The sequence below is a fragment of the Rousettus aegyptiacus genome, unplaced genomic scaffold, assembly GCF_014176215.1.
Source record: "Rousettus aegyptiacus isolate mRouAeg1 unplaced genomic scaffold, mRouAeg1.p scaffold_m13_p_8, whole genome shotgun sequence".
Classification (NCBI taxonomy): Eukaryota; Metazoa; Chordata; class Mammalia; order Chiroptera; family Pteropodidae; genus Rousettus; species Rousettus aegyptiacus.
In genome coordinates this window covers 58,714,647-58,738,844 of record NW_023416311.1, presented here as the reverse complement: position 1 = coordinate 58,738,844, position 24,198 = coordinate 58,714,647, and the positions used below count along the sequence as shown (strand labels likewise).

General features: G+C 34.1%; 1 protein-coding gene across 3 annotated transcripts in view; it reads left to right on the top strand.

Annotated features, from left to right (window-relative positions):
• Positions 1 to 24,198, top strand: part of ADGRV1 (adhesion G protein-coupled receptor V1) — a 473,598-nt gene that overhangs the window by 75,428 nt on the left and 373,972 nt on the right. For all 3 annotated transcript variants that reach the window (XM_036225348.1, XM_036225347.1, XM_036225349.1), the window contains 9 exons: positions 4,271 to 4,447; positions 7,979 to 8,159; positions 9,063 to 9,265; positions 12,776 to 12,905; positions 15,427 to 15,507; positions 16,743 to 16,882; positions 18,465 to 19,074; positions 22,096 to 22,311; positions 23,743 to 23,958. In XM_036225348.1, the coding sequence (XP_036081241.1) occupies positions 4,271 to 4,447; positions 7,979 to 8,159; positions 9,063 to 9,265; positions 12,776 to 12,905; positions 15,427 to 15,507; positions 16,743 to 16,882; positions 18,465 to 19,074; positions 22,096 to 22,311; positions 23,743 to 23,958 (1,954 nt within the window). The remainder of the gene's footprint in view (positions 1 to 4,270; positions 4,448 to 7,978; positions 8,160 to 9,062; positions 9,266 to 12,775; positions 12,906 to 15,426; positions 15,508 to 16,742; positions 16,883 to 18,464; positions 19,075 to 22,095; positions 22,312 to 23,742; positions 23,959 to 24,198) is intronic.

Here is a 24,198-nt window from a genome sequence, read left to right as displayed (position 1 = left end):
CATATTGAAAGAGGTAATTATTTTTTGATTTGCCCTCCCTAACAAGGGACACCATGCCCTGGAAAATAGGAGATGCTTAATAAATGGCAATTGAAAGAACGACTAGACCTGTATGCAGTTTAGAGCCCTGATGGGGTCCCCAGGTAGTTCTTTGGATCTCAGCTAGGATCTATATAGAAAAAGTGACTGATTTTTATTGGATCGATAGCTCAGAAACTACACTCTCTTGTTGTCTTCCTATATTTTGTCATTCCATGCACTTTTTAAGTTATTTTCTCTCCACCTTGTTTTAGCTCTGTTTCTGTATGTCCTGCAATCATATATAAATGTAATTATGTAATGACATTGCTTTTTAAAATAATTGATAAAACTTGCTATTCTCATTATTTTACTTTTATAACTAATACTTGGAATATGTTTTATATTTATAAACTCACAGCCTAAGAATAAATTTAGACATATTTCGAGAGTATTTTTGTAAAAATGAGGATATTATTTAGTTTGGACTGTATTTGGTTTTAAGTGCCTGCCATATGTTATGTGAATAGATTCCTTTAGATATAAGTGATATTGATATAATCTGATATCACAGATCATTACCCAAGCATGAAACAAAATAAAAAATTAATTGGATGTGTAAGTATTTAGCTTTAATCTTCTATTTTAATAGAGAAAGCCCATTTATGATTCAGAACCATACATCTTTTTTTCCTTGGAAAATCTATTTCAAGAACTCTTCTCATTATTAACCTTTGTAATTACTCTTCAGTTGATCTGAAGATTTAGCAAATTTCTGACTCAAAAAAGAAAACAGTAGTGGCTACTATTTCTTGTGAAAAGATAGTGATGATGCTTTCGGTGATGATTATTTCATGTTATGCCCTTTCATATTACTGGCCTAAACATTTGCTTGTATCACGATTCTAAAGTCAATTAGATAAATATCTTAATAGTAAAAAAAAAAAAAAAGTCTGTTAATGATATGTTCTCTACATTTTGATCATCTTCTGGAATTAATTTCATCCTCTGGTCCTATATTTCCTAAATTGGATAGGCTTGGTCAGAAATATTCATATTTCTGGATGCTATTCTTCATTCAGGATTTCATTTTTGAAACAATCTCTGGCAGGAAGATGGGATGGGAAACAAAAAGCTGAATTTTTAAACTATTTTAAAATGAAAAATTTCATACATACATAAAATAGAGAAAATAGAGTAATGAACCCTAGTGACTCATCACCTAGCTTCAAAGTTTATCAGCCTTTTGCCAATGTCGTTTGATCTTTTTTGGCTGAAGTAATTATTAAAGCAAATCTCAGGCATTAGGTCATTTCTCCATAGATTCATAAGTATGAAACGTAGATTTTTTTCCAAGCATCCTTACCTGGACCCTCGACGTTTGAAGCTTCTTCCCTAAATGGAACTTCACAGAGTTTATGTATAAATTATTGATTCATTAAATTTTTAATGAAATTTTGATGTATATCACATATTAGCACAAGTTGTATTAAATATAGTCTTTTTTTTTTTCTTTGTAAAACTGAAACTAGTAGGCAACAGATTTTGATGAAGGCTTTTCTAATTGAAAGTGCGGTTACATAACTTTCCCCCTTATGATTCCTTTAAGCAAAAGGCTTCTGCATGGTAATGCAGAAAAAGTCTTTTATGGTAATGCTTATTGACTTGGTAAAAAGCTGTAAGAAAACATCTTGGATTCTTGGGTATACTTTTGGATCTATTTAATCTATGCATCTTGCTAAAGAGGAAAGTCAAATATCTACAAGTTGAGATTAGTTTTTTTTTAAATTTAACTTATTCAAAATGAAGAAGCTCAGGACCATTTGACCTTAAAGCCATACTCTTTTCCCTCCCACATTTGTCTGTCTACCAAATGGCTATGATGAAAGTGATGATATAGATGCCTAGGTGGAAATTAAATGAGATGCTGTATTGAGCACCTAGTTCTCTTTGCTTCTTCTTCAGCCTCTTATAGTTGGAGGGCCCCACCTATAAAAACAGTCAATTCAATCACGATGTGATAAATAGGTTTCTAAAAATCCTATATTTTGCCAAATTACATAATTAAAAGCAAACTATTTATGGGAAATTTGGATTAGAATAACGCTACTCAAAAACTTGGTCAGTGACATGTAAAAAGTGAGATAGAAACCTAACAAAAAAGTCTTATACAATAATGTTCAGTACTTGAATACTACAATATACCTCGTCATATACTTTGAAAAAATCCTTAAGTTTGCTTGTAGAACTGGATATCAGAGGAATCACAGTTTTTGAGTTAATGTGAAGTGATAGAAGGAGGGTTATCTGAAATCAAAAGGAAAGTTGTCACATTAGATACAGATAAGAGTGGATGGTAACACATGTGTTGAGCTGAGGCACTTGGTAGATGTTTGAGGAGTGTGTGTGTTTATGTATTTCTACATGGCTTGTTTCAAGCGGGTACAGTTTTCTCCTGTTTACCATGTTTCTTGTGGATGAAATCACAAATAAGCAAATGTGAAATCCATGTTGTGTTAAAAATGCTCTCTGATGTATCAGTTCAGTTGTGTTGGAACAATTTTATAATTTCAAAACCAGTGTTAGAGCAGAGCTGATTGTATTTGATCCTCTTCTCTTCATCTATACTTATTTCCCTTGTCATCGCATCTAGTCTTTAAAAATGATTTATATAATTCTATATTTACATGCTATTTGTATATGTGCTTAAATACCATTTATATATTGATGCCTCTCAAATTTATGTCAATCTTGGCCTCTCTAAACTTCCAGACTAATTTCTCCAGCTGCATACTTGGCACATATCTTGGATATTTAATAGATATTTCAAACTAGACATGTTTAAAACTAAGCTTTTTGGCCTTTAACAGAAAACTTGTTACTAACTGATGGAGGAGCAAAAATCAAGCCTCCTTCAAAGCCTGCTGCCTATCACACGTGACTCAGATTATCTGTTGGTGCTTGCTGAACATGGGCCACCATCACTCTACTGCTTTATTCAGGAGTGGCTCTGAAGGGCAAGGGCAGAATTATGAACAGACCACTTAGCTGTACACCATGTGTGAAGAGAGAAACGGTCTGAAGTATGAAGATACCCATATCTTTGAGCAGTACTAATGACGTAGTGGATTGGTCAGGGGGTCTTGGGAGAATCAAGACTAGAGACAAGAAAGTATAATATGAATAGACCATTGAGAGTAGGCACTAAGTATGAGGGGCATTTCCCAAAAGGCTCTCCACAACCAGGAAGTTAGGATGATGCATTGATTGGCTGTCAGCAGACTCTACTCCACCACCACAATGCCATTAAAAGAGTGATGGCAGGGACTGAGGCGAGGTATGGGCCTGAGGACATGAGCTTCCTCTTATCAAGACTAATCTAGCAACTGTTGCTGCTGATGTCAATAGCAAGTAACAAAGACTAAGCAATTTTCAATGAGTTATTAGGTGGTAGATTGATCCCAGTCAGGCCCTTTTACTTCAGAGGGGGAGAGCAACTCATTATTATGGGAATTAATAGTTTAGCTAATGAGTTTATCTACCTGCCAAACCATCATCTGAAGACTGAAGAATGCCTGTTGTATCTACGGAGAACCTGCATCACAGTACTCCAAAGGGACTCGTTTTATGTGAAGGATGTATAACAATGGGCACATATTCCACTTACCATATATCACATCATCTGTAACAGCTGGCCTGGTACAACAATGGAATGGCTGATAAAGACTTAGCTGAGGTGCCAGCTCGTAGGGTTGGGGTGTTGTACTCCAGGACCTAGTATGTGTATCCAGTGGCAGATATCTGGTTCTGTGTTCCCAATAACTAGACTTTATGGGCTCAGGAAGCAAGAGATAAAACTTAAACTGGCTCTATCTTCATTACTTTTATTGGCTCACTGCCAGAATTTGTATTTGCCACTCCCATGCTTTAGGCTGCACTGGATTAGAAGTTTTGGTTCTGGCTGGGTCTGGTGGTGTCCACCAGCAGAGAAAGTGAGATCTCCACTGAACAACTACTTGGTCACTTTTCATTCTTTTTGCTTTATTTATCTCTGTAAAAAGAATTAGAGAAAAATGAATAGTTATAAATATTGTTTGGCAGTCAAAAATATATCTAGAGGAATATAAAGCCTCTTTAGAGTGGTCAAAATCTATAGAATTAAGGGTTTGTAAAAGGATTTCATGATAGCATTGTAATTTTATCACTGATTTGAATTAGAATATACTTGTAAATAATTTATATTTAATTTCAGATTGCAGAGGAGGGATCTACCATTTCATGTGTGGTGGAGCGAACCAGAGGAGCTCTGGATTATGTGCAGGTTTTTTACACCATTTCACAGATCGAATCTGATGGCATTAATTACCTTGTTGATGATTTTGCTAATGCCAGTGGAACTATCACATTCCTTCCTTGGCAGAGATCAGAGGTAAACCCTACCTTCTTTGTTTCTTTGAAAGCCTCCTGGAAAGCTTTCTCTGATCTGTTTGTTCTGTAATTTACATGCAGCTTCTCGCTATTTAAGCAATTTAAAAAATTTACGTGATTAAATATATAACACGTTATAAAATATTTTTGTATTTATAGTACAAAAACCAGGATTTTCAATGATGTGTGTTATAGTCTTACTTGTTCTTTATTACCAGTGTAATAAAAATGACATAGCTTGGAGACTTATTACTGTGGGTTTTTTTGTTTTATTGATACAGTGGGAAACTGCAGAGTTCTTAGGGGTGCTCTTTCAGTTAGCCAATGAGACATTCTTATAACTATAATCTCATTTTAAAATTTGGAAAAATTAGGTAATTTTTTTTTGTTTTGAAAGTACAAATGATCTCCTGTTTTATTAAAAATTTTTCATGAACTGTGATCTCATTTCTAAATAGATGCTCGAGAAATAAATGAATCTTTGTAAGTGAAATTGGGGTGAGACCTCCTCCTACATCAGAATGTTTTACATTCTTTTTGTCTATTCTTTTTGTCTATCATGTTGGACTATTCATCTTAATATATATTGTATATATATATTTTATTAAAAAAGGAAATAGCTAATAGGTCATCAGGGATAAATAGTAAAATAACTTCAGGCTTGCACATATAATCTTTGAGGAAATTTCTCAGGGATTTAGGAATCCATTGGTTGAAAAAGACAAAATTGAGGGAAGATTTTGAAATGTTCTTAAAATATAAAGAGTTAAAGCTAAAAAAGGGTGATCAAATATTGATAATTTGGGGGAAGAAGGGAACAAATTACATAGTTTAGAATAAAAGTTCCCCAGCAGCAGTTGGTAGATAAATCCATGATAACTGTTTTACTTGTCTTCAGTAAAATGAGGAAAATTAGGACAAGTAAGTTTTCGTAAGGCTATTTAAAAGACTACTTTATTCTGATGTTTTTTACTCCTTTTTTTGGATTTAAAGTTGTCTTTCTCTTATCAAATAGTAAGGATAGCATGTGGAAATTTTTTAATGTTCCTACTTGGAAAGTAGAGTCAATCCCTCAATTTTTCCCTTAGAAGATTTAGCAACTATGAAATAAATATATAACCAGAAGCCATTGTTTTATAAGTGGGTTCATATACATTTTGGAAAAGATAAGAATTAATAAAATTTTGGCCAAGAAAATGGTTGTATATGCTCCTGTAAAGATGTATTTAATATTAAATGAATCTTATTAAAATTAATACTTTCTTTTATAAGTTTTTTAATTAGGAAAATAATTGACCTTTAAAGCATCAATATTAAGATTGAATAGTGAGGTTAGTTTATAGCGCAATTCCTGCTAGATCTACATTAGCCTCTTCATCTAACAAAGCCAGTAACTGAATACAGAGATATCCATTAATGCTCCATGCCTGTGCTTTCTAGCACAAACAGCACTAATGTGGCCTCCACTTCGTTACTCCCTTCCAGATAACTCGAGAGTCTAACTAACTGAATATACTTAAATCACACTGAGAAACTTAATTGTAAGGTAGTCTGCAAAGTGTGTGTGTGTGTGTGTGTGTGTGTGTGTGTGTGTGTGTATGTGTGTGTTTCTCTGCAATACAGGAAAGTAAAATGGAAATGTATTTTTCAAGTTTTTTTAAATGGCCATTAGTTAAGTCAATTTAGTGAGTTATGACCAAGATTTTAAAAAGAGAATAGAAAATAGCAGAATATATAACATATAGTAAAGGTAAATATTGTTTCATGTACTAACTTGTCATGTAAACTACATTTATTTTTATCTTGATAGAGTTTCAAACTCTTCTATTCACTAAAATAAATGATTACTTTGATATGCTTCAACACTTTAAAAATATTTATTGCTTCAATTTTAATGTATATCGATGTTTTGGAGTTGCTTTTCACAGCAACATTTGTCAGCTTTCTAGAGGTGAGACATCTGAAATCTTCATATTATTTATTGTTCCCTTTAGTTCAAGAGCAGTGACATGATTTGGGTAGTAGGTGTCACTTCTCTGAGAACGTTGACCATGCCATATATTATTTTCTTAATTAAAAATTAACATTAAAACCAAATTCAGATTCTACCTCGGACCTACTAGATCAAAATCTCTAGAAATCTACATTTAAGAAAAATTCCTCCAAATGTTTTCAGGCCCATTGATTAATGCCTTGGAGATTGCCTTAAAGTTAGAGCTTTTTTTCCGACTGTTCTTATCTCCCTTTCCAGGAAAAACCAGGAAGTTATCCTTCATTCCTTCCTAGCCTCACTTTCTATATTAAGTAGAGTCATCAAGACCTTGGTCTTCTATCTCTGGGACAAACCTCAAATCCATCTATTTTTCTTTATCTTCGTTGGCACTGCACTAGTTCAGAATCTGATTTCTAATCCGTCACTTCCTAACTCAACCCCTTGTATCCTTTCTTGTTCTGTTCACTCATTTACATTCTGCCATGTTACTTACTCATGTTACTTATTTTGTCAATCTCTTGTTTATGGTTCTTTAATTTCATTCCATTCCCTATGGAATGAAGTCTATTTTTTAATGATAGCATAAAAAGTCCTTATGATCTGACTCCTGATTATCCACCCGTATTTTTCACTCCAGCCTTAGTGGTCTAATTGCAGTTCTTTCATGCCCTTATGCCTTTACCAGTGTTTTCCTTTATTTGGAATGTCCTTTGCCACTGTCACTTACAACTGAAACTAATTCTTTAAGATTTGCTTCAAACATGTCTGTTGTAAAACCTTTACCAGGTAGAGTTGTTCCTTTCTCAGTTTATTTTGTACATAACTATATTAAGACATGTTTACATTTTGAATTTTTTTTTTTTTTTTTTTTTATAGATTTCTCTCCTACATTAGACTGTCAGCCTCTTAGGGACTGGGGCCCTTTCCAACCCTGTCACATTGTAGAAGCTAAAACATGCTTGTTCAATTAATGAGGGAAGGAAAAAATAATTTTCACTTTAAATTTTGAGTTAAATTTTGTAGAGCATGGCTGAGTTACTGCTACTTCCTTTCAGATTTTTGGACATATTGCTTATGCCACACTTCTAAGGCCCATTGTGAATCTATTTTTTAAAATACTGTTATTAAGTTTGTCAGGCTTTAGTGAGGAACTAGACACTTGAATATTGCCCTTTCTTACTACCCTACCACATCCTCTGATAACATGTAGTTCCTTATTTCGGAACTCTGTACTGTGTGGTGTTTGATACAAAGAATATATGATGTATCATATCAGTATAATATCATATATAGTATATTAATATACAAATGGGATGATTTTAGACAAAATGTTACTACTTAGCACCCATTATTGTTTAAAGAATTAGTTTCTGAGATCTCTCTCCATTTTAGTGTTTTAAGTTGGTATAGAAATCAGTCATGTTAAATAGTAACTTCAATTAAGTATAATATAATTGTTATTTAATTTTTTTTTTTTCTTGGTAAGTGATAATTTATGTATGCCTCTTGCTTAATGACTCTGGATTTTTATATGTATAGGTCCTAAATATGTATGTGCTTGATGATGATATTCCTGAGCTTAATGAGTACTTCCGTGTGACACTGGTTTCTGCAATTCCTGGAGATGGGAAACTAGGTTCAACTCCCACCAGTGGTGCAAGCATAGATCCTGAAAAGGAAACGACAGATATCACCATCAAAGCGAGTGATCATCCATATGGTAACCCAGCCCTGGTTAAGAAATTCTTAGGGGACTTTTTGCAAATGATTGAAGTAGAACTTTAGACCCTCTCACTTCTAAGCTCTTGAACTTTTAAGCTGCCATTTTGAGAAGCATTGCTTATGAAGGAAAATGTAAAGATCAGTTTCTGAAGTTTAATAATATACTTTGAAAATATATGTAGTAATATTTAAAATGAATAAAAGTGTTTCTATTTGTGGCTATCAGTTTTTTTTGTATTTTAAAAATTATCCTAGTGTCATATGTTAACACCTAATTAAAGTACTTTATAATTTATATTTATTAAGCTTCAAGAAGTGGCATCATTATTATATGTTTATATTGATTCCTTTTTGTCTTATGCTGAAAAGTGATAATTTTCTTAATTGGGGAACTATTACAGATATCTGTCCTAAAAGCTAAAACTGTTTTCTGCATTGAAAAATAATAGTTCTTTTGTAGGAATAAAGCAAGAACATCCATTAAAAGTTCTGTGAAGGAAACTTAGGGGGATCTTTTACTCATAGTTAAATTTTAAAAAGTATGTTGCAAATCTTTAATTCAAGAATGAATTCTGGAGAGTCAAACATGAGTAAAAGTTTGATAATATATACTTTGAAACCCCATCACTATTCTTTTTATTGATACTCCTGTTAAAAAATCTTTCTTAGGGTAGAGACAAGGAAATTTATCACTTTAATTTTTAGCATTCTAAAAAGTAAACATGTTCTTGGTCAAAAGCATGTTAATTAGATATTCACTAAAGTCTTTTCTAAATGAAAGCCCCCAGAATATTATCCTGTTGATTAGAATAATTGTGCAAGATTGTTTCAAATGAGTAAGAAATTCTTCCACAGATAATTAGGGCAAGAATGATGCCCTGCTTCTCTTTGCATCCACCAGGCTTGCTACAGTTCTCCACAGGGCTGCCCCCTCAGCCTGAGGACGCAATGACTCTGCCCGCAAGCAGTGTTCCTCAGGTCACTGTGCAGGAGGAAGATGGAGAAGTTAGGTTATTGGTCGTCCGCGCACAAGGACTCCTGGGGAGGGTTATGGTGGAATTTAGAACAGTGTCATTGACAGCATTCAGCCCTGAAGACTACCAGGTAAATCACTTAATCTTTCTGAAGTGGTATTTGCCCTTGTAAAACAGACATAGTCTTTCTCTTGGAAGAGACTTGGCACTGTACCTGGGATGCACTGAACAAGGAAAATAAGCACTGATGACTTTTTAAATTTATGTAAATTAAAGTACTTCAGTTCCTGGAAGCCTGACACTTAAATAGCTGTAATACTGGTTTCTTGTACCTTATATTTGTCATAGGCTTCATTTATATTATTTATTTTAATGTTATAGGTTTTGATCAGATATGTTTAAAATTATGTTTCTTATATATTTTAAATCCTCTTGTCTACCTCCACCAAAAAAATAAAAAAATCCTAGGATTCAAAACTGATTTAAACTGGTCGTCTAAATGTGTGGCCTTGGGAAACTCAATCTTTCCTAACCTCAGTTTCCTTATCTGTAAGAGAGATAATACCTGCTGGGTGGAATCACTCTGAGAGTTGACAGCAGCACTGTAAGTGTCACATACTATATGTGGCAAATATTTAACAATGCTCTGTAACCACTACCTATTCCATTCTTATCACCAATACTCATGTTAAGGAAATGGTCATAATTTCTTCTTGGCTATACTTCTCAAGAAGTATTTTATATCCTTTCATAGTTTTGTTTTCTCAAAGAATCTTTTTTTTAATAAGGTCCATACCATGGTACAGTGTTCAGTAATTTGTATACCCTTTTCCTCTCAAGCCCCAGAAACCTTGACTAATTGAATTCAGTTAATTTTGGCTGTACTCCAGTTAGCAAAGTTTCCTTGGATTTCTTCTTTCTCAAACTCCTTATTTCTTTTCTAGACATTTATTGTATCTTGACCTAGTTCGGTATGTAACATATTCCACAGGACATCTCAGCTTGGCTTAATAGTGTCTTCTGTGCATTCTCTTAAAGAAATACCTAAGTCCTTATGTTGATATCTTCAATTTCTAGATAGTCTGGACATTCCCACTCTCAAGTTGGATTAGCATTTTCTTCAATAACTAGAACAAAACAATACAAATATAACTGTGTTCGCATCCTACGTGACTGTTGGAAAGCTAATACCCTTGGAAATGTTTCTGAGGATTTTCATGGGGGCAGAAATGTCCTATTTGTCACTTGTTACCACTTCGAATCATTGCCTTTACTTATCCCTGAAAACCTGGTAACTTTTGCCTTCACCACTTCTCTATGCTTCAGCTATCTCTGGTCTGTGTTAGGACACAAGTTAAGAATTCTTAGATTGTATATGTGAGTATGTGTATATGAGTATGTTAGGAGGAGGGAGGGGAGATGCTAGGAAGGATCATGTATGGAAGAGGAGATAATTGAATATCAGATATCACTGTTCTTTATTCTCACATACCAAGGTCAGGTGATTCCCACCATCCAGGTGGTGTTTGCTTGCAGTTCTTGAGTGATATGAAACAACTAATTAAAGACTGAATCATAGTTGTGAGAAATGTTCAAAGTTGGAACTCTGGGAGAGAGATGGGTGTTGACATAGTCTGGTTAGTCTGTGATGTCTATGGGAAAATGATATCTATGCTGAGAGCTGTGAAGTATAAGTAGGGAAAACCCAGCAAACTATATGAAGGGAGAAGAATTACTTCGGACTAGTAAAATGGCATAAATTATATGGTAAAAGGGCCCAAATGTAGGAAAAAGCACCTGCTATTAGAGGAATAGTAAGAAGACCAATATTTCTGGGATGTGAAGAGCTAGGTCTGGTGATAAAAGAGAAGATATGCAGGGGCTGGCTCATTCTAGGCCTTACAGATGCTTATGTAGCTTTTATTTTAAAAACAATGTGAAGTAATTGAAGTTGTGTATTTATAAAAGGTCATTAGACTGAACCTTGGAGAATGACTTAGAAGGTACAGACTCTGGATGCAGAAAGACTATTAAAGAGCCAATTTTGTGGAGCAAGGCAAGAGAGTATATAGTATCTTGGTAATAGAAATAGTTGAGCACAAGAAATACTAATAGTTAAAATGGCAGGATTTGAGGATTATTTATTGTGAAGGATAAAGTAAAGAGAGTGTCAAAAGTAACTCCCTACTTCCTGACATAAGCAACTTGTTTATAGTTTAGTGCTGTGAAGAGGATTGTAGATAAGGCATAGATTTTAATGGAACATCATGAATTCAAAATTCTGACAGAAATTATAAGAAAAATTTGAAATAGGTATTAATATTTAAGTCGATATCAGAGGTTAGAAATAGAAATTTAGGAGTTGAGAATATATGAATGGTATTAAAAGCTTAGAGTATGATAGCCTTGAAGAGAGGGAGAGGGGAGGGGGGAGAGGGAGAGACTCTACAGAGAGTCTGATGAACAGTAAGTTATAGAGGTCACAGGAGAATGTAAAAATTGGCAAAGAACACTAAAAAGGATGAACTGGAAAGGTAGAAAAGACAGGAGTGTGTGATATTATGGAATACCAGAGAAGAACATGTTTCCAGAAGAAATGGCCAGTTATGTAAGATTTTGCTAAAGTCAAGTAAGATGGTTTCCTAAGACAGTTTCCTATGTCTGTTAAGACTTGTAGAATTACTCCAGGTGAAGTTAATTACTTCCATTATGAGCTAACTATATATCTTTTACAACAATTGTTATTCTGATTTAATTATTTTATTACAAACTTAAGACTTCTTCTGGAATGTTCTTGATTCTAGAGCTAGAGATTTATTTTGGCTGCTTTTGAATCTGAAGTATCTAAAATGGTGCCATGCCCATGCTATATGTTTGATAAATATTGAAAAAGGTTAATAAATAAGTGATTAAGTGAATTGGTATTTGGGTTGTTCAGTTTAGTTTTAAGATCATTAATAGCTCAACAAGATGGTACATAGTTGTCCACATAAGCTAACACTATAAAAATTTAAACAACTTTTAAATTTATGCTCATAAGTTGAAGAGAAAATGCTTATATAAGAGATAACAGGAGCAAAAAGGGCTTTAAGACTTTGAATTTAAATAACTGTTTTTCTTATAGTATTCAAACTTTTCTGATGAAAACTCTGTATTTTAAATTGCAGTTTCAAGTATAATCAAGGAAAGATTAATGCCCAATGGACTGGTATTTATTATTGCTTGGAAAAATTCTCAGAATCAAAATGCTATTATTATGTGCTGAGTATTTAAATTGCTCAATGATATAATTTGATTAGTTCAAAATATACTTGTTCAAGAGAATTCGGTGCATCTCCTTGAATTAATTCTTTAAGAATTTGTGGATGTCGCCTATTCACATTTTTCATTTACTTGGGCTACATGTTTTACTCAGTAGGCAAATAAGAGAAATAAAAATGTTATCTGCATTACTAGTTGGAGAATATTTATTTGGAATTTATATTGAGCACTATACATATGTACTTAAGTTTTTTCAATTTTATATTTATGTTCTTTTGTTTCAATACTTATAATAAATTGGGACATAGTAAACACATTTTGCACATTTATATATGGAATAATTATAATCTAATGGCTAAATCTTTTATTTGCATTTCAGAGTGTTGCTGGTACCTTAGAATTTCAACCAGGAGAAAGATATAAATATATTTCAGTTAACATCACTGATAATTCTATCCCTGAATTGGAAAAGTCTTTTAAAGTTGAATTATTAAACTTGGAGGGAGGAGGTAAGATTGGTGACTCAAAAATATCAAACATTTGCTTGTCCACACAGTATGATGATTGTAGATTCTATTAAAGAAATGTGTTCCTTTGAATTAATGGTACTATTTTTTTTTAAGTGAGCAAATTAAGAGTTTTGGGAAAGAACAGCCTGAATGTTAATAATTGCTTAAGGTATGTGGTGGACAATTTCTCATGGATCATCCCTTTTTTGGTAAAAAGAAAATTTCTATCTCTCAGCATAAGTTTAGATATTAGTTTTAGAAATTAATATTCAACCCAGTTTTATTTACAAATTCTTTTTCCTGTGAGGTTTGATGAATTCTGAGCCAATATCTCTAATGTTTATTTAAGGACATCACCTACTGCAGTGTTTTTTGCCCCTTTTATTACCCATTGATCTTTTCCTAAAGTAGGTGTACTTTTAGGATGAAGTGGTATACTGAATCACCAAATTAAAGTTGTCATTCATAGTCAGTGCCCCTAAAATCACCTCTTCCTGTACAGGTGCTACCGAGGTATTATAGAACACATGCTATGTACTGTATCACCTTTATGCATGAAAGAAGTTGAGAGTTGCTATGACATTCATCAGGACACTTTCTTCCATTACAAAACCATTGTCATGTGATCTTTATGTTTTGGTAAAGAAAGTCATAGTACTATATAAGCCATGCACAGAAAGAGATTGAGTAGGACAAAAATATTGTGTTTTAGGATGTAGTGAGACTTTGGGGTAAGTATTTCAAATTCCCCCCCAATATTTTTCCCTGCATTCCCAAAGCCCAGGCGAAAGCAAAGGAGGACAAGCCAAGGAAAGTATTAAACAACACCAGTTTCGTTAACTGCATAACAGTAAAAATATGCTGGATGACCTGTTTGGCAGTGGCATGTAATAATGCCAGCTTTGCTTGTCATTTGGAGATGTCTTCAGATCCCAAAATCATTATTTTTATGACAGGACTTTGTTAATCCAAGTTCACTATAAATTATTTTAAAAGTTATTTCTATCATTTATAGCTAAAAATACTTAAGTAACTAAGAAAATGTTAGTGATCATCACCTACTATTGATTAATAAGGATCATAAAATATTCTTCAGAAATATTTGTGATCATAGTGATACTTATGATTTTATGTAAAAATATCTTCCTGTATCTCTACAATATGCATTGCCATGTATTAATTGGGCATGAGTACTGATTTAAAAACCAATCTTGCAGTTTCTTAGTAAGTGATAGTGGCTGAGAATCTGATTCCCCTCCCCCCTCTCCAAGTGAGTTGAGATTGAACGTAAAGAGATTCAGACACTGGTCTCCATTCCTTGAGTCATGGCCTTGGACTGCCTAAGAAGGGGAATAGTTTGTAGAGCTAAATTCTTCTGAGGGTCAAGGGAGCAACACTTATTCCATACTCTTCTGTCTATAAAATTGATTCTACATTACATAGCCACCTGAATAGATGCTTTATGTTAGCTAGAGTACATTACTGTTGAACTTCATCCCTCTTTCTTACAACTTGTGGATAACATGGAGACAAAGCCATGCACTGGATATTGCCTGAAATCCATTTGCCTCTTAAGTTTCTAAGATGATTTGACGTTTTGCGTGCCATCAGTTTTTCATGCCTGGAATATCCCAGTCCTGTTGAAAGGAACAGAAGAGCAGAGCATGTCTTAAACTAGCATGCCAGTCAGTGGTACCAGCAGAAACACATTCATGTGATTGTGGCCTTGTTTATCCTACTCCTCTTCTTTTCCATTGCCTTTTCTATCTTCTTTGTTTGCAAGCATTTGGCAAAATACTGATCGGGGGATAAGATATATTGGAAGTGAAGGTAAAACCACTTCTTTTTAGTATAGTCATTATATCTTGCCAAAATGCTTTATTTTTTACATTGTTTATTTGATCTTTATAGCAGTTCTGTAAAAAGCAGCACTTATTATAGGTGAGAAAAGTGAGGTACCAAGAGGCTTAGTGACTTGCTGAAGGTTTTATAGCTTGTCATCTCTCACAGCCTAGGCTGAAGCAGAGATTTTGAGACTGCTTGCCCAGGGTTCTTTCCATAATGTCAGTTGCAAAAGGGTAATCAAGTCCAAGAATGATAAATATGGTGGAAATTTGTGTGGCCGGAGGGAAATGTTAGATGCATTTCCCTAATTTTGAATTAAGTGTATGTTTACATACACAAGCAATTATATTTTTTAAATATTTAAAATGTTAAAAGCAGTTTACATTGCTGTTTAAGTGAAAATTTAAAATGAAATTGGCAGAAACGGAAAATACCAATTACAGCTTACATGGAGTATTTCCTGAAGTTATGAATGAAATTTTTGTAATTGGTAGCTTAAATAATGTTATACTTATAGGATTTAACCTATTTTTTTTTTTTTTTTGTGGAAGAATACATATCATTGGGTGAATAGTACTGCATTTTCCTCTTTACCGAATGTGTTTTAAGAGCTCTCACTTTTCTCATTGTGTCAATGTGTGTTGTGTGGGTTGTGTCTCTGTCTATCCTTGTAAAGTGACTGGACTCTTTAGGGTTGATGGCAGTGGTAGTGGTGATGGGGACATGGAATTCTTCCTTCCAACTATTCACAAACGCGGTAAGCAGCGATTCCAAAGCCTTTACTGTTTTACATTTAATTTTTTTTAAGAGACAACAATACTGACGTTATTGATCCTACTATGTCCAGGTCCTTTATGTATTTAATCTCATTTATAATAACAGCAACTTTATGAAGTATTATTTGCTCCATGTTATACTCACCCAGATAGGAAGTGATCAAGTCAGAATCAAGGCTTTGGCTGCTTTCAGTGCTCTGTCTCCTGTCTGTAGGAGCCTACTGCGGTTTCCTGACTCTGACTGTAATAGGAATTTTGTTTGCATATCATTTAAGACAGTGATTATTGAAAAACATTTTATATAGCTTTGAATACCTAAAAAGAGATAAATAGAACATTTATATTTTCATGTTACATGCATGCATGTGATTTTCTTTACAAGAAGAGCCATGAGTCTTTATATGTAGCATTTAATCAAAACAAATGAGAAAAAGTAATTAAGAAAATAAACTGGGAGAATAAGTTGCCAGTTAATGGGCGGGAATATTGAAAAGAGGAAGTAGATTCATGTACAAATATGATTCAGCTTTTTACCTCAAATATTTTTTCTTATTAGGAGAGAATATGTAGTATACTTGTTTCTTAAGGGAGAACTCTTTCTAAACCTCACATGCTCCTTTTTCACAATCTCAGGTTTTGTATTTTAGTCTTAGACTTTTCAGGGTAAAAAATACTTCTTTAGATCTTTATATCTTTTTAGTTATAGGATTGGACGGTTTGGGACCAGGAAGGATAGATCTATAATATTATAATATAATGAAAATTAGGCCTAGAATTAATGCACATTTGGAAAGCAAAAATCTGTTCAGTCAGATGGACAAAAGTCATAGGGAAGCTACTGTTTCATAAAGGTAAGAGTCATTTGGCTCATGTTCTTCTAAGGTCAGCAAAGATCGTGGGAGACTTTCCTTATATGCTCTGTGTGGAAGAATGTTCTCTTTCATAGAGAAGAAAAAGAAAAACAAGTTTTCCTTATTCATCTGCAAATGCTTATGCTTATGCAGCACTTGTATATCATGTTTGTGCCAAAGTAGAGAAAGGTCCTAAAAAGCATGAATATGTGTGGCAACCATTTGTGTCTGCCTTTCTTTCTGAAACAAATTAGAAGTACTCAATGAATGGCACAACTCTTTCAAAACATTGTTCCTTGCCTTTTTCTTTGGTTTGTAAATTACTGATTAACATTTTTTTACTATTTGTTGAAACGTTCATGCAGCCAGTCTAGGAGTGGCTTCGCAAATTCTAGTGACAATTGCCGCCTCTGACCATGCTCATGGTGTGTTTGAATTTAGCCCTGAGTCACTCTTTGTCAGCGGAACTGAACCAGAAGATGGATACAGCACTGTTAAATTAAATGTGAGTACATTTCCCCCTTCAGTCCTAGATACTATTGTTCTTTTAAAACTGTTTTATTGTATTATGAAGGTGTTCTTTTTGTTAATTTTTTTCTATTAAGTAGAGGGGAATGAGCCTAGTGGCATAAACAATGCAAATTGATAATTGAATAGTGATTTTGCATTCGTCTTTATATTTAGTTTTGCATGCAAATTCATCTTATGTTTCTGAGGATTCCTGGCTCGGTAAGGTTAAGGAATGTAATGGAGCCGTTCCACATAGATTTTTATATTAATATAGATAGGCTGTGGTAACAGTGTCTCCAAAATCTCAGTGGTTTAATACAACAGAGAATTGTTTGTCACTCATGATATGTGCCCAACTGAAGTTGGCAGTCATCACTTAGGGGTGGAGGATTATAGAGACCACATCTCCATAGGTGCTTCTGTTTCCATGGAGGCGGGAGGCGTGGATGTGGAGAACTGCATACTGATTCAGTTTCTCTCTGGAAGCGATTTATAGCATTTCCACTGACACGTCCTTGGCCAAAGCAAGTCGCATGACCATGCTAATATTAACTGGTAAAGAATTGCAGTCCTGTTTTATTTAACTTCCAGAAGGAAACAAAATCCAAAATGTTTGTGAACAGCAATATTAACAACTGTATATAGTATGTGTGTGTGCATGCGCACACATCCGTGTGTCTACTCTGCATTGTTCTACTAGGATTCTATCATTAAATAACGCAGAGGAGCTAGAAGCTTGCTCAGCTTCTGACTGTATACAAATGAAGAAAGATCACTCAAAACATGTCTCTTCTGTACTCTTCTGGCAGATCTTCAGTAAACTGTTGTGGAGTAAATTGAACAACTTTAGCATAGATGACTAATTATTAAAAAAAGAAAATGTAAAAGAATTACAGGAAAGGATAAAGTTTTATAAAATTCCTGTGTCAAATTTTATTTTGAGTAGACATTTATATTTTAAGAATAAATAAAAATTACTTTAGTTGGGACTTATTTGGAGCATTTTTTAAAGCTTTTTATTCTTCTTAACATATTGACAAAAAACTGTTTTTTCCTTCTTCGATGTATTTTATAAAGTCCTCTGTTGAAGAGGTCTTTTGGTGAGTTTGTTTTTTATATTAAAGATAAAAGGAAATCTAATTTGTTTTTAAAAATGAGTTTTATGCTTAACTTTTCAGAAAAATATTACTCATATATTTCTTACAGTGCAGTGTATACCATCTTTGTAGTAAATGTAAAAATTTTCATGTATGCTTAAATGTAACAAATCTTTAGTTACATTTGCTTTATTATATATATCTTAATTATAGAAAAGATAGAACTGTAGTTTAGTTACAAGCTAAAAATGCTTAATAGACCTCTTGTTTCAATGTAACAGTTATTTTTAAGTAGGGCACTCTGAGGGTCTTGTAAAATGGGTACTATGTGGTCCCTGCCTTCAAGAATCTTATATATTTGAGTACAGCTTATATAAAATAAAATAAAAATTTAATATCCTCCTATCATTCTGTATTTACAAACATCTAAGTCAGTGGTTTTAATACTTCTTATTATACATTTTAATCAATATTTTATAGATTATGAGAAGTCATGGAGCTCTGTCTCAAGTAACTTTGCTTTGGAGCATAGACTCTGATCCCGATGGCGATCTTGCCTTCACCTCTGGCAACATCACATTTGAAACTGGGCAAACAAGCGCCAACATCACAGTGGAAATATTGCCAGATGAAGATCCAGAACTGGATAAGACATTCTCTGTGTTAATCCTCAGTGTCTCCAGTGGCTCTTTGGGAGTTAATACTAATGCCACATTAATAATTTTGGCTAATGATGATCCTTTTGGGGTCTTCATCTTTTCTGAGAGAAACAGACTTGTTGAAGTTGAGGAAGCAACTCAGAATATCACATTATCAATAATAAGGTTAAAAGGCCTCATGGGAAAAGTCATGGTCACATATGCAACATTGGATGATACGGAGAAAATGCCTTATTTTCCACCTAATTTAGCCAGGGCAACTCAAGGAACGGACTACATACCAACTTCTGGATTTGCTCTTTTCAAAGTCAATCAGAGTGAGGCAATGATTACTATTTCAATTTTGGATGATGATGAACCAGAAAGGTCAGAGTCTGTGTTTGTTGAACTACTCAACTCGACTTTAATAGAGAAAGTACAGAATCGCCCAAGTAAGTAGCCATCCATTAGTGTGTTGTTGTTTTTGTTGATATTGTTGTTCTAAGTAAGAATCCTGAAACAATAAATTAAGAATTTGGTATAATAGAAAAATCTATAAAAATAGTAAGCTCTAAATTTGAAAGGATCATCTTACAAAAGTTTGTAAGATGTAAATGGAAGTGCGGCACTTGACAACCTTAAATCATGTTTGAAAAATCTATTACATTTCTAGACTAGATTTTTAGAAGTGTCTATGTAATCCAATGTAACTGACCTCTAGGACAATTGTACCATATATTTTAGCTTCCAAAACATTCTGAAATCAATCTGGGGAGTCCAAGGACAGCCCTGGGAGCAAGAGCCTGAACCTGTCTCACCTTGATTTAATCCGGAAGATTCCTTAACCAACAGAGCTCTTTGTATTGGTTAGAAGCATATGGATCTGGCAACTGCATGAGGGCAGGGTAGAGGGCTGTGTGGCAATAAGAAATCCTGTGAATTCGTGGGTCACTGTGAGAGTAGAGAAGAAGGGACTAGTTGGGGATAAGAATGAGGAATGAGGAGTGACCCACTTTGGGCAGATGATCTGGTATAGCAGCTTCTATTGGAAAGTAGCAGCTCTACTCCCTGGGGTTGTGGCTCCATGGCATTGTAGAGAGTAGGGTAGAGAGTGAGCCTTAAGCTTGTGGAGCTGAAAGCAATTATTGTGTTATGTAGCTTGTTCATTAGTCACATCTTTCTAAGTGGACATATTACTTTAGAAAGGTGAGCAGAATCTAGATTTCCTGGAATAAGGGAACAAGTAAAGGAAGAAAGATTGGTGATATTAATTTAAGATCAATTTAATATCAGTTTTAGGACAATATTTACATGAAAGCAAATGAAACCTTTTTAAGGTAACTGGAATTACATAATCTAAAGAGTAAGATTCAAAGATGTGCATGTTGACTGTGTTCTGCCATATCAATTAATGTTTCTTACAGGTAAATTTCTTTACCTTACTGTAACATCTGGATAGATATACTCTATAGTAAGCAACATTCTTGTCCACAGTGTAGGCAATTGTAGTCCAGGGTTATAGAAGGAAATTTATAGGACAACTACTAACATTAAAATTTCAGATACCAGTCAGAGGTAAAATTTTCACACAATACTTTACCTCTTTTTTTTCTTAGCAAGATTTAGAGTCAGTTAAAATAGCAAATAGTCTTATTAATTAAGAATTATTTTAAGGAACTCACAGTTTTTAGAGTGAAATAGAAATAAAACCAGGAAGGAGGATCACATATAGCAGTGGCTAGGAGCTGTGGATGCTGCTGTCAGGTAACATGTTCCAGTGTATAATAATAAACTTGGACATAATCAATTTTTGCCCCATTTCCTATGTGTAATACAAAAATATTATGGGACTTAATATAATATATGTGAAAATTAATACAGTGTCTGGTACATGATAAGCATTCAGTAATGTGAACAGTTATTAATAAGATGGTATATGCAGAATATCAATGTGCTGTGGAGTGGGAGAAGCAATGGCATGTGTTTTATGCTTGAAACGTTCCTGGAACCATGCAGCATACTTGGGGCAGTTCTGAATAGGCGTAAGCTATAATGTACAATAATTAAAGAACAATTAATTGCAAATCTGTGTGATATTGACTAAAATTTTAATAGACAAAATAAAGGTAGGACCTGGTAGAGTCTCTGTTCCTGTATTCTGAGTGTCATCATCAACTTTCGGGAGAGCAATTTGAAAAGACTGGTGATCACCTGGGGAAAAACATATGGCAGGATGAGCAATCGCAGAGAGATAAAGGTGTTATACCTGGTTCGATGAGAAATTGTAGATAGGGAGCAAGGGATTAGACAAACTATTATAGTATGCCTCTTGACTGTGTCCACCAGGTACTGGTATAATACTTTAGGTGACTCCCACACATATTTATGTCTCCGATTCCTCATCTGCTAAGTTCTGACATGTTACCTACCATATAGAAGTGGTGTGGTAATTAAATGACATGATATAAGAAAAGTGCTTAGAACAATGTGAGGCAAATATGGCACATTCAGAAAATGTCATCTGTTTCTGTAACTCTATGTCACTGCCATTCTTTTCTAATTTAGTTAAATTTAATTGTGTTATATTGATTTATAGTTTGTGACTTTATGATATAATTTAGCATGGTCTGGGCCTATATTATTGAAATTAAATGATGTTATTACTTCATTTGTGTTAAAAGTTCGCTTTTTAAATTGTTTTTGCAAGGGTGCTGGTTCAACTTGAACCTAGAAAATAAATGAGAGTTATTGAAAGGTCCCGAATGACTTCAAAATAAGCTTTGCTCTCTCGAAAATCAGTGGGAAGAGAGCCTTAAAAGTGCTGTGCACACCGTGTTACAGCAGTGTCGAGGTAACATTGAAGCTCTTTTCCAAATGAGGCAGTTGAGTGTTAACTAAGAAGGCGCAGGGAGGAACAGGTTTGTGGAGGACAGTGAATCGGTCAGAGAGGCAGTAATTTCACTGAGAGTATGATGATTTGCAGCTTATCTTCGAGGGCATGGCACTAAATTACTCAGTTTTGTAACTGAAATGCTGTTTTTTGAAAGTTGCTTCTAATTAGCTGGTAGCTAATTAGAAGATCATAATTCTGTAGGTTTCATCATTATCGCTTATAATGTTATGTGAAGTGGTGATTTATTATACTCTAATCATGTTTTGCCTTTTGACAAATTTCCAATACTTATCAAAATAACCCTGTAGCTTAACCATTTCTTGGCTAAGGATTCTATAATAAATATCCCTCTAGAATGTAAAACTACAAGAATGGAGACTTTGTGTTTAATTTACTTTCATATCCCCAGTCTATATTAGTGCTGGTGCATGGTAATCAACAAACATTATTTGATATAAAGAATAGAGAGAAAACACCAAACGATGATCCCATATGGCTAAAGGACTCTTGATGAGGCTTTTTAATGTCTTTTGGCCAGTTCTTAGAATTTTGATATATTCGATTTTCTTCCATCTTTTAGTTCCAAATTCTCCATGCCTTGGGCCTAAGGTAGAAACCATTGCTCATCTAATTATCATTGCCAATGATGATGCATTTGGAACTCTTCAGCTCTCGACAGCAGTTGTTCGAGTGGCAGAAAACCATGTTGGACCTATTATCAACGTAACTAGAACAGGAGGGGCATTTGCAGATGTTTCTGTGAAGTTTAAAGCTGTGCCAATAACTGCAATAGCTGGTGAGTAAAGAAATCTAAAACTGTGAAGTGTTTTAGAAGAAAATTTTATGCTTGATTCACAAAGCTACTTAAAGATGTATTTAGAAAAATTAGCCAGAAAACAATATTACTCCTGCATCTTTTTAAAGGCACAGATCTAGAGCTTTTGTCATACAGTCATGACTCTGATTTCTGTAGAATTTATGAAAACTTGGCAGAATCATATATGAATTTAAAAGCTATGGTGACCAAAATATGCACAAACCAGTGAAAAGTAAACTACAGAAAATATTGTTAGGCTTTCTCTGTGTGTACCTTTTACTTTTTTGAAAGGGATTCATGTGTAAATGAACTGAGAAATGCAGGATAAAATGTACAGCCATATGATTGCAGTACTTGGCAACAGTTTTGTCTCTAGACCCATTTGTCTTGCTTGTTTATTTATGGATAACGTGGAAGAGGCAATTGTTAGCATTATTTTATGTATAAGCAAAAATATTTCACTGCCAAGTGCAAACATTAGGAGACTGCCTTCTTTGGTGGTGTGGTTATAGCATCTAGAGAGAGATTTGCCTAAGAGCAACTCAGTTAGAATCTTTCTAGTATGCACTCTAAGGAACATGAGTGTGAATGGATGGGATAACAGGATTGGTTTTTGAAAAAGTAAATCATCTGGATATGGTACTTGCTTGAAAAGATAATGAACCATGCTCACCTAAGTGGTGTGTTTGTGCACGTGCACACATACATATTTGAGGTGGGTAGCCCAGAGGAATGCCTGTCTATAGAGGGACTTACACATTGACAGATGGTAAAGCTTGTTCTAGAAAATTAGCTCTCAGGCCTCACTGGAAGGCTGTCTCCTTTCCCCAACCACTGTTTGACCATAAACAAAGCCACCCTGAGCATTTTGCAGTAGAAGCTTTTAATCTAGGTTGGTAGGAAAGTTCACAGTTTCTCACTATAATATTGATGATGCTGACATGCCCATATCGCACAACATTATAATTTATCTCCCCAGAGAGATCAGAATTCTAGTTCCTGTTCTTTGTCTTAAAAGTATCGTACACATTTTTTTCTTTTGTAGATACGGGGCTATCTTGTGGTAATGAATGACTGTCTCTATCTCTAATCTCTGTCTCTATATCAGTATGTATATGGCAAATAGAACAAATTATGTATACAACTTTCTAAAAATGAAGAAATGAACTTGAACACCTTAGGAAATCTTTTTCATTGTTTTGTGATATCAGACTCATTTTTGTTTTTCCCAGCAAAAGAGATAAAATCTTGTTTAGAATATATATATATATATATATATATAGTAAGTGTTCTCAAAAAAAGTATTTTGAAGTATATCTATAAAATTTGATACATCATTATTTCTCTAATATATGGAATGTGTATTGTATTTTGGAATAAGTCTTAGTATTTTGCTTTTTCTCTTTGTAGGTGAAGATTATAGTATAGCTTCATCAGATGTTGTCTTGCTAGAAGGAGAAACCAGTAAAGCTGTGCCAATATATATCATTAATGATGTTTACCCTGAGCTGGAAGAATCTTTTCTTGTGCAACTGCTGAATGAAACAACAGGAGGAGCTAAACTAGGGGTGTTAACAGAGGCGATCATTATTATTGAGGCCTCTGATGACCCCTATGGATTATTTGGTAACCAGACTAGTTTATGTCTCTTCTTTACTTGTTTGTATAGATCATATAGTTCTTTATTTTTAGAGATACAGAATCAATTTGATTATGCTTTCTTTTTAACTTGCTATTACTGATAAATACATCTATCTATACTCATTGGCAGTGGTTAGTGGCTATTTTTGAAAAAGGAAATCAACCTATTAGCATAAATATGGAAGTCACAAACTTTTAGACTTTTAGGTCAGATCTGGCCCCTAG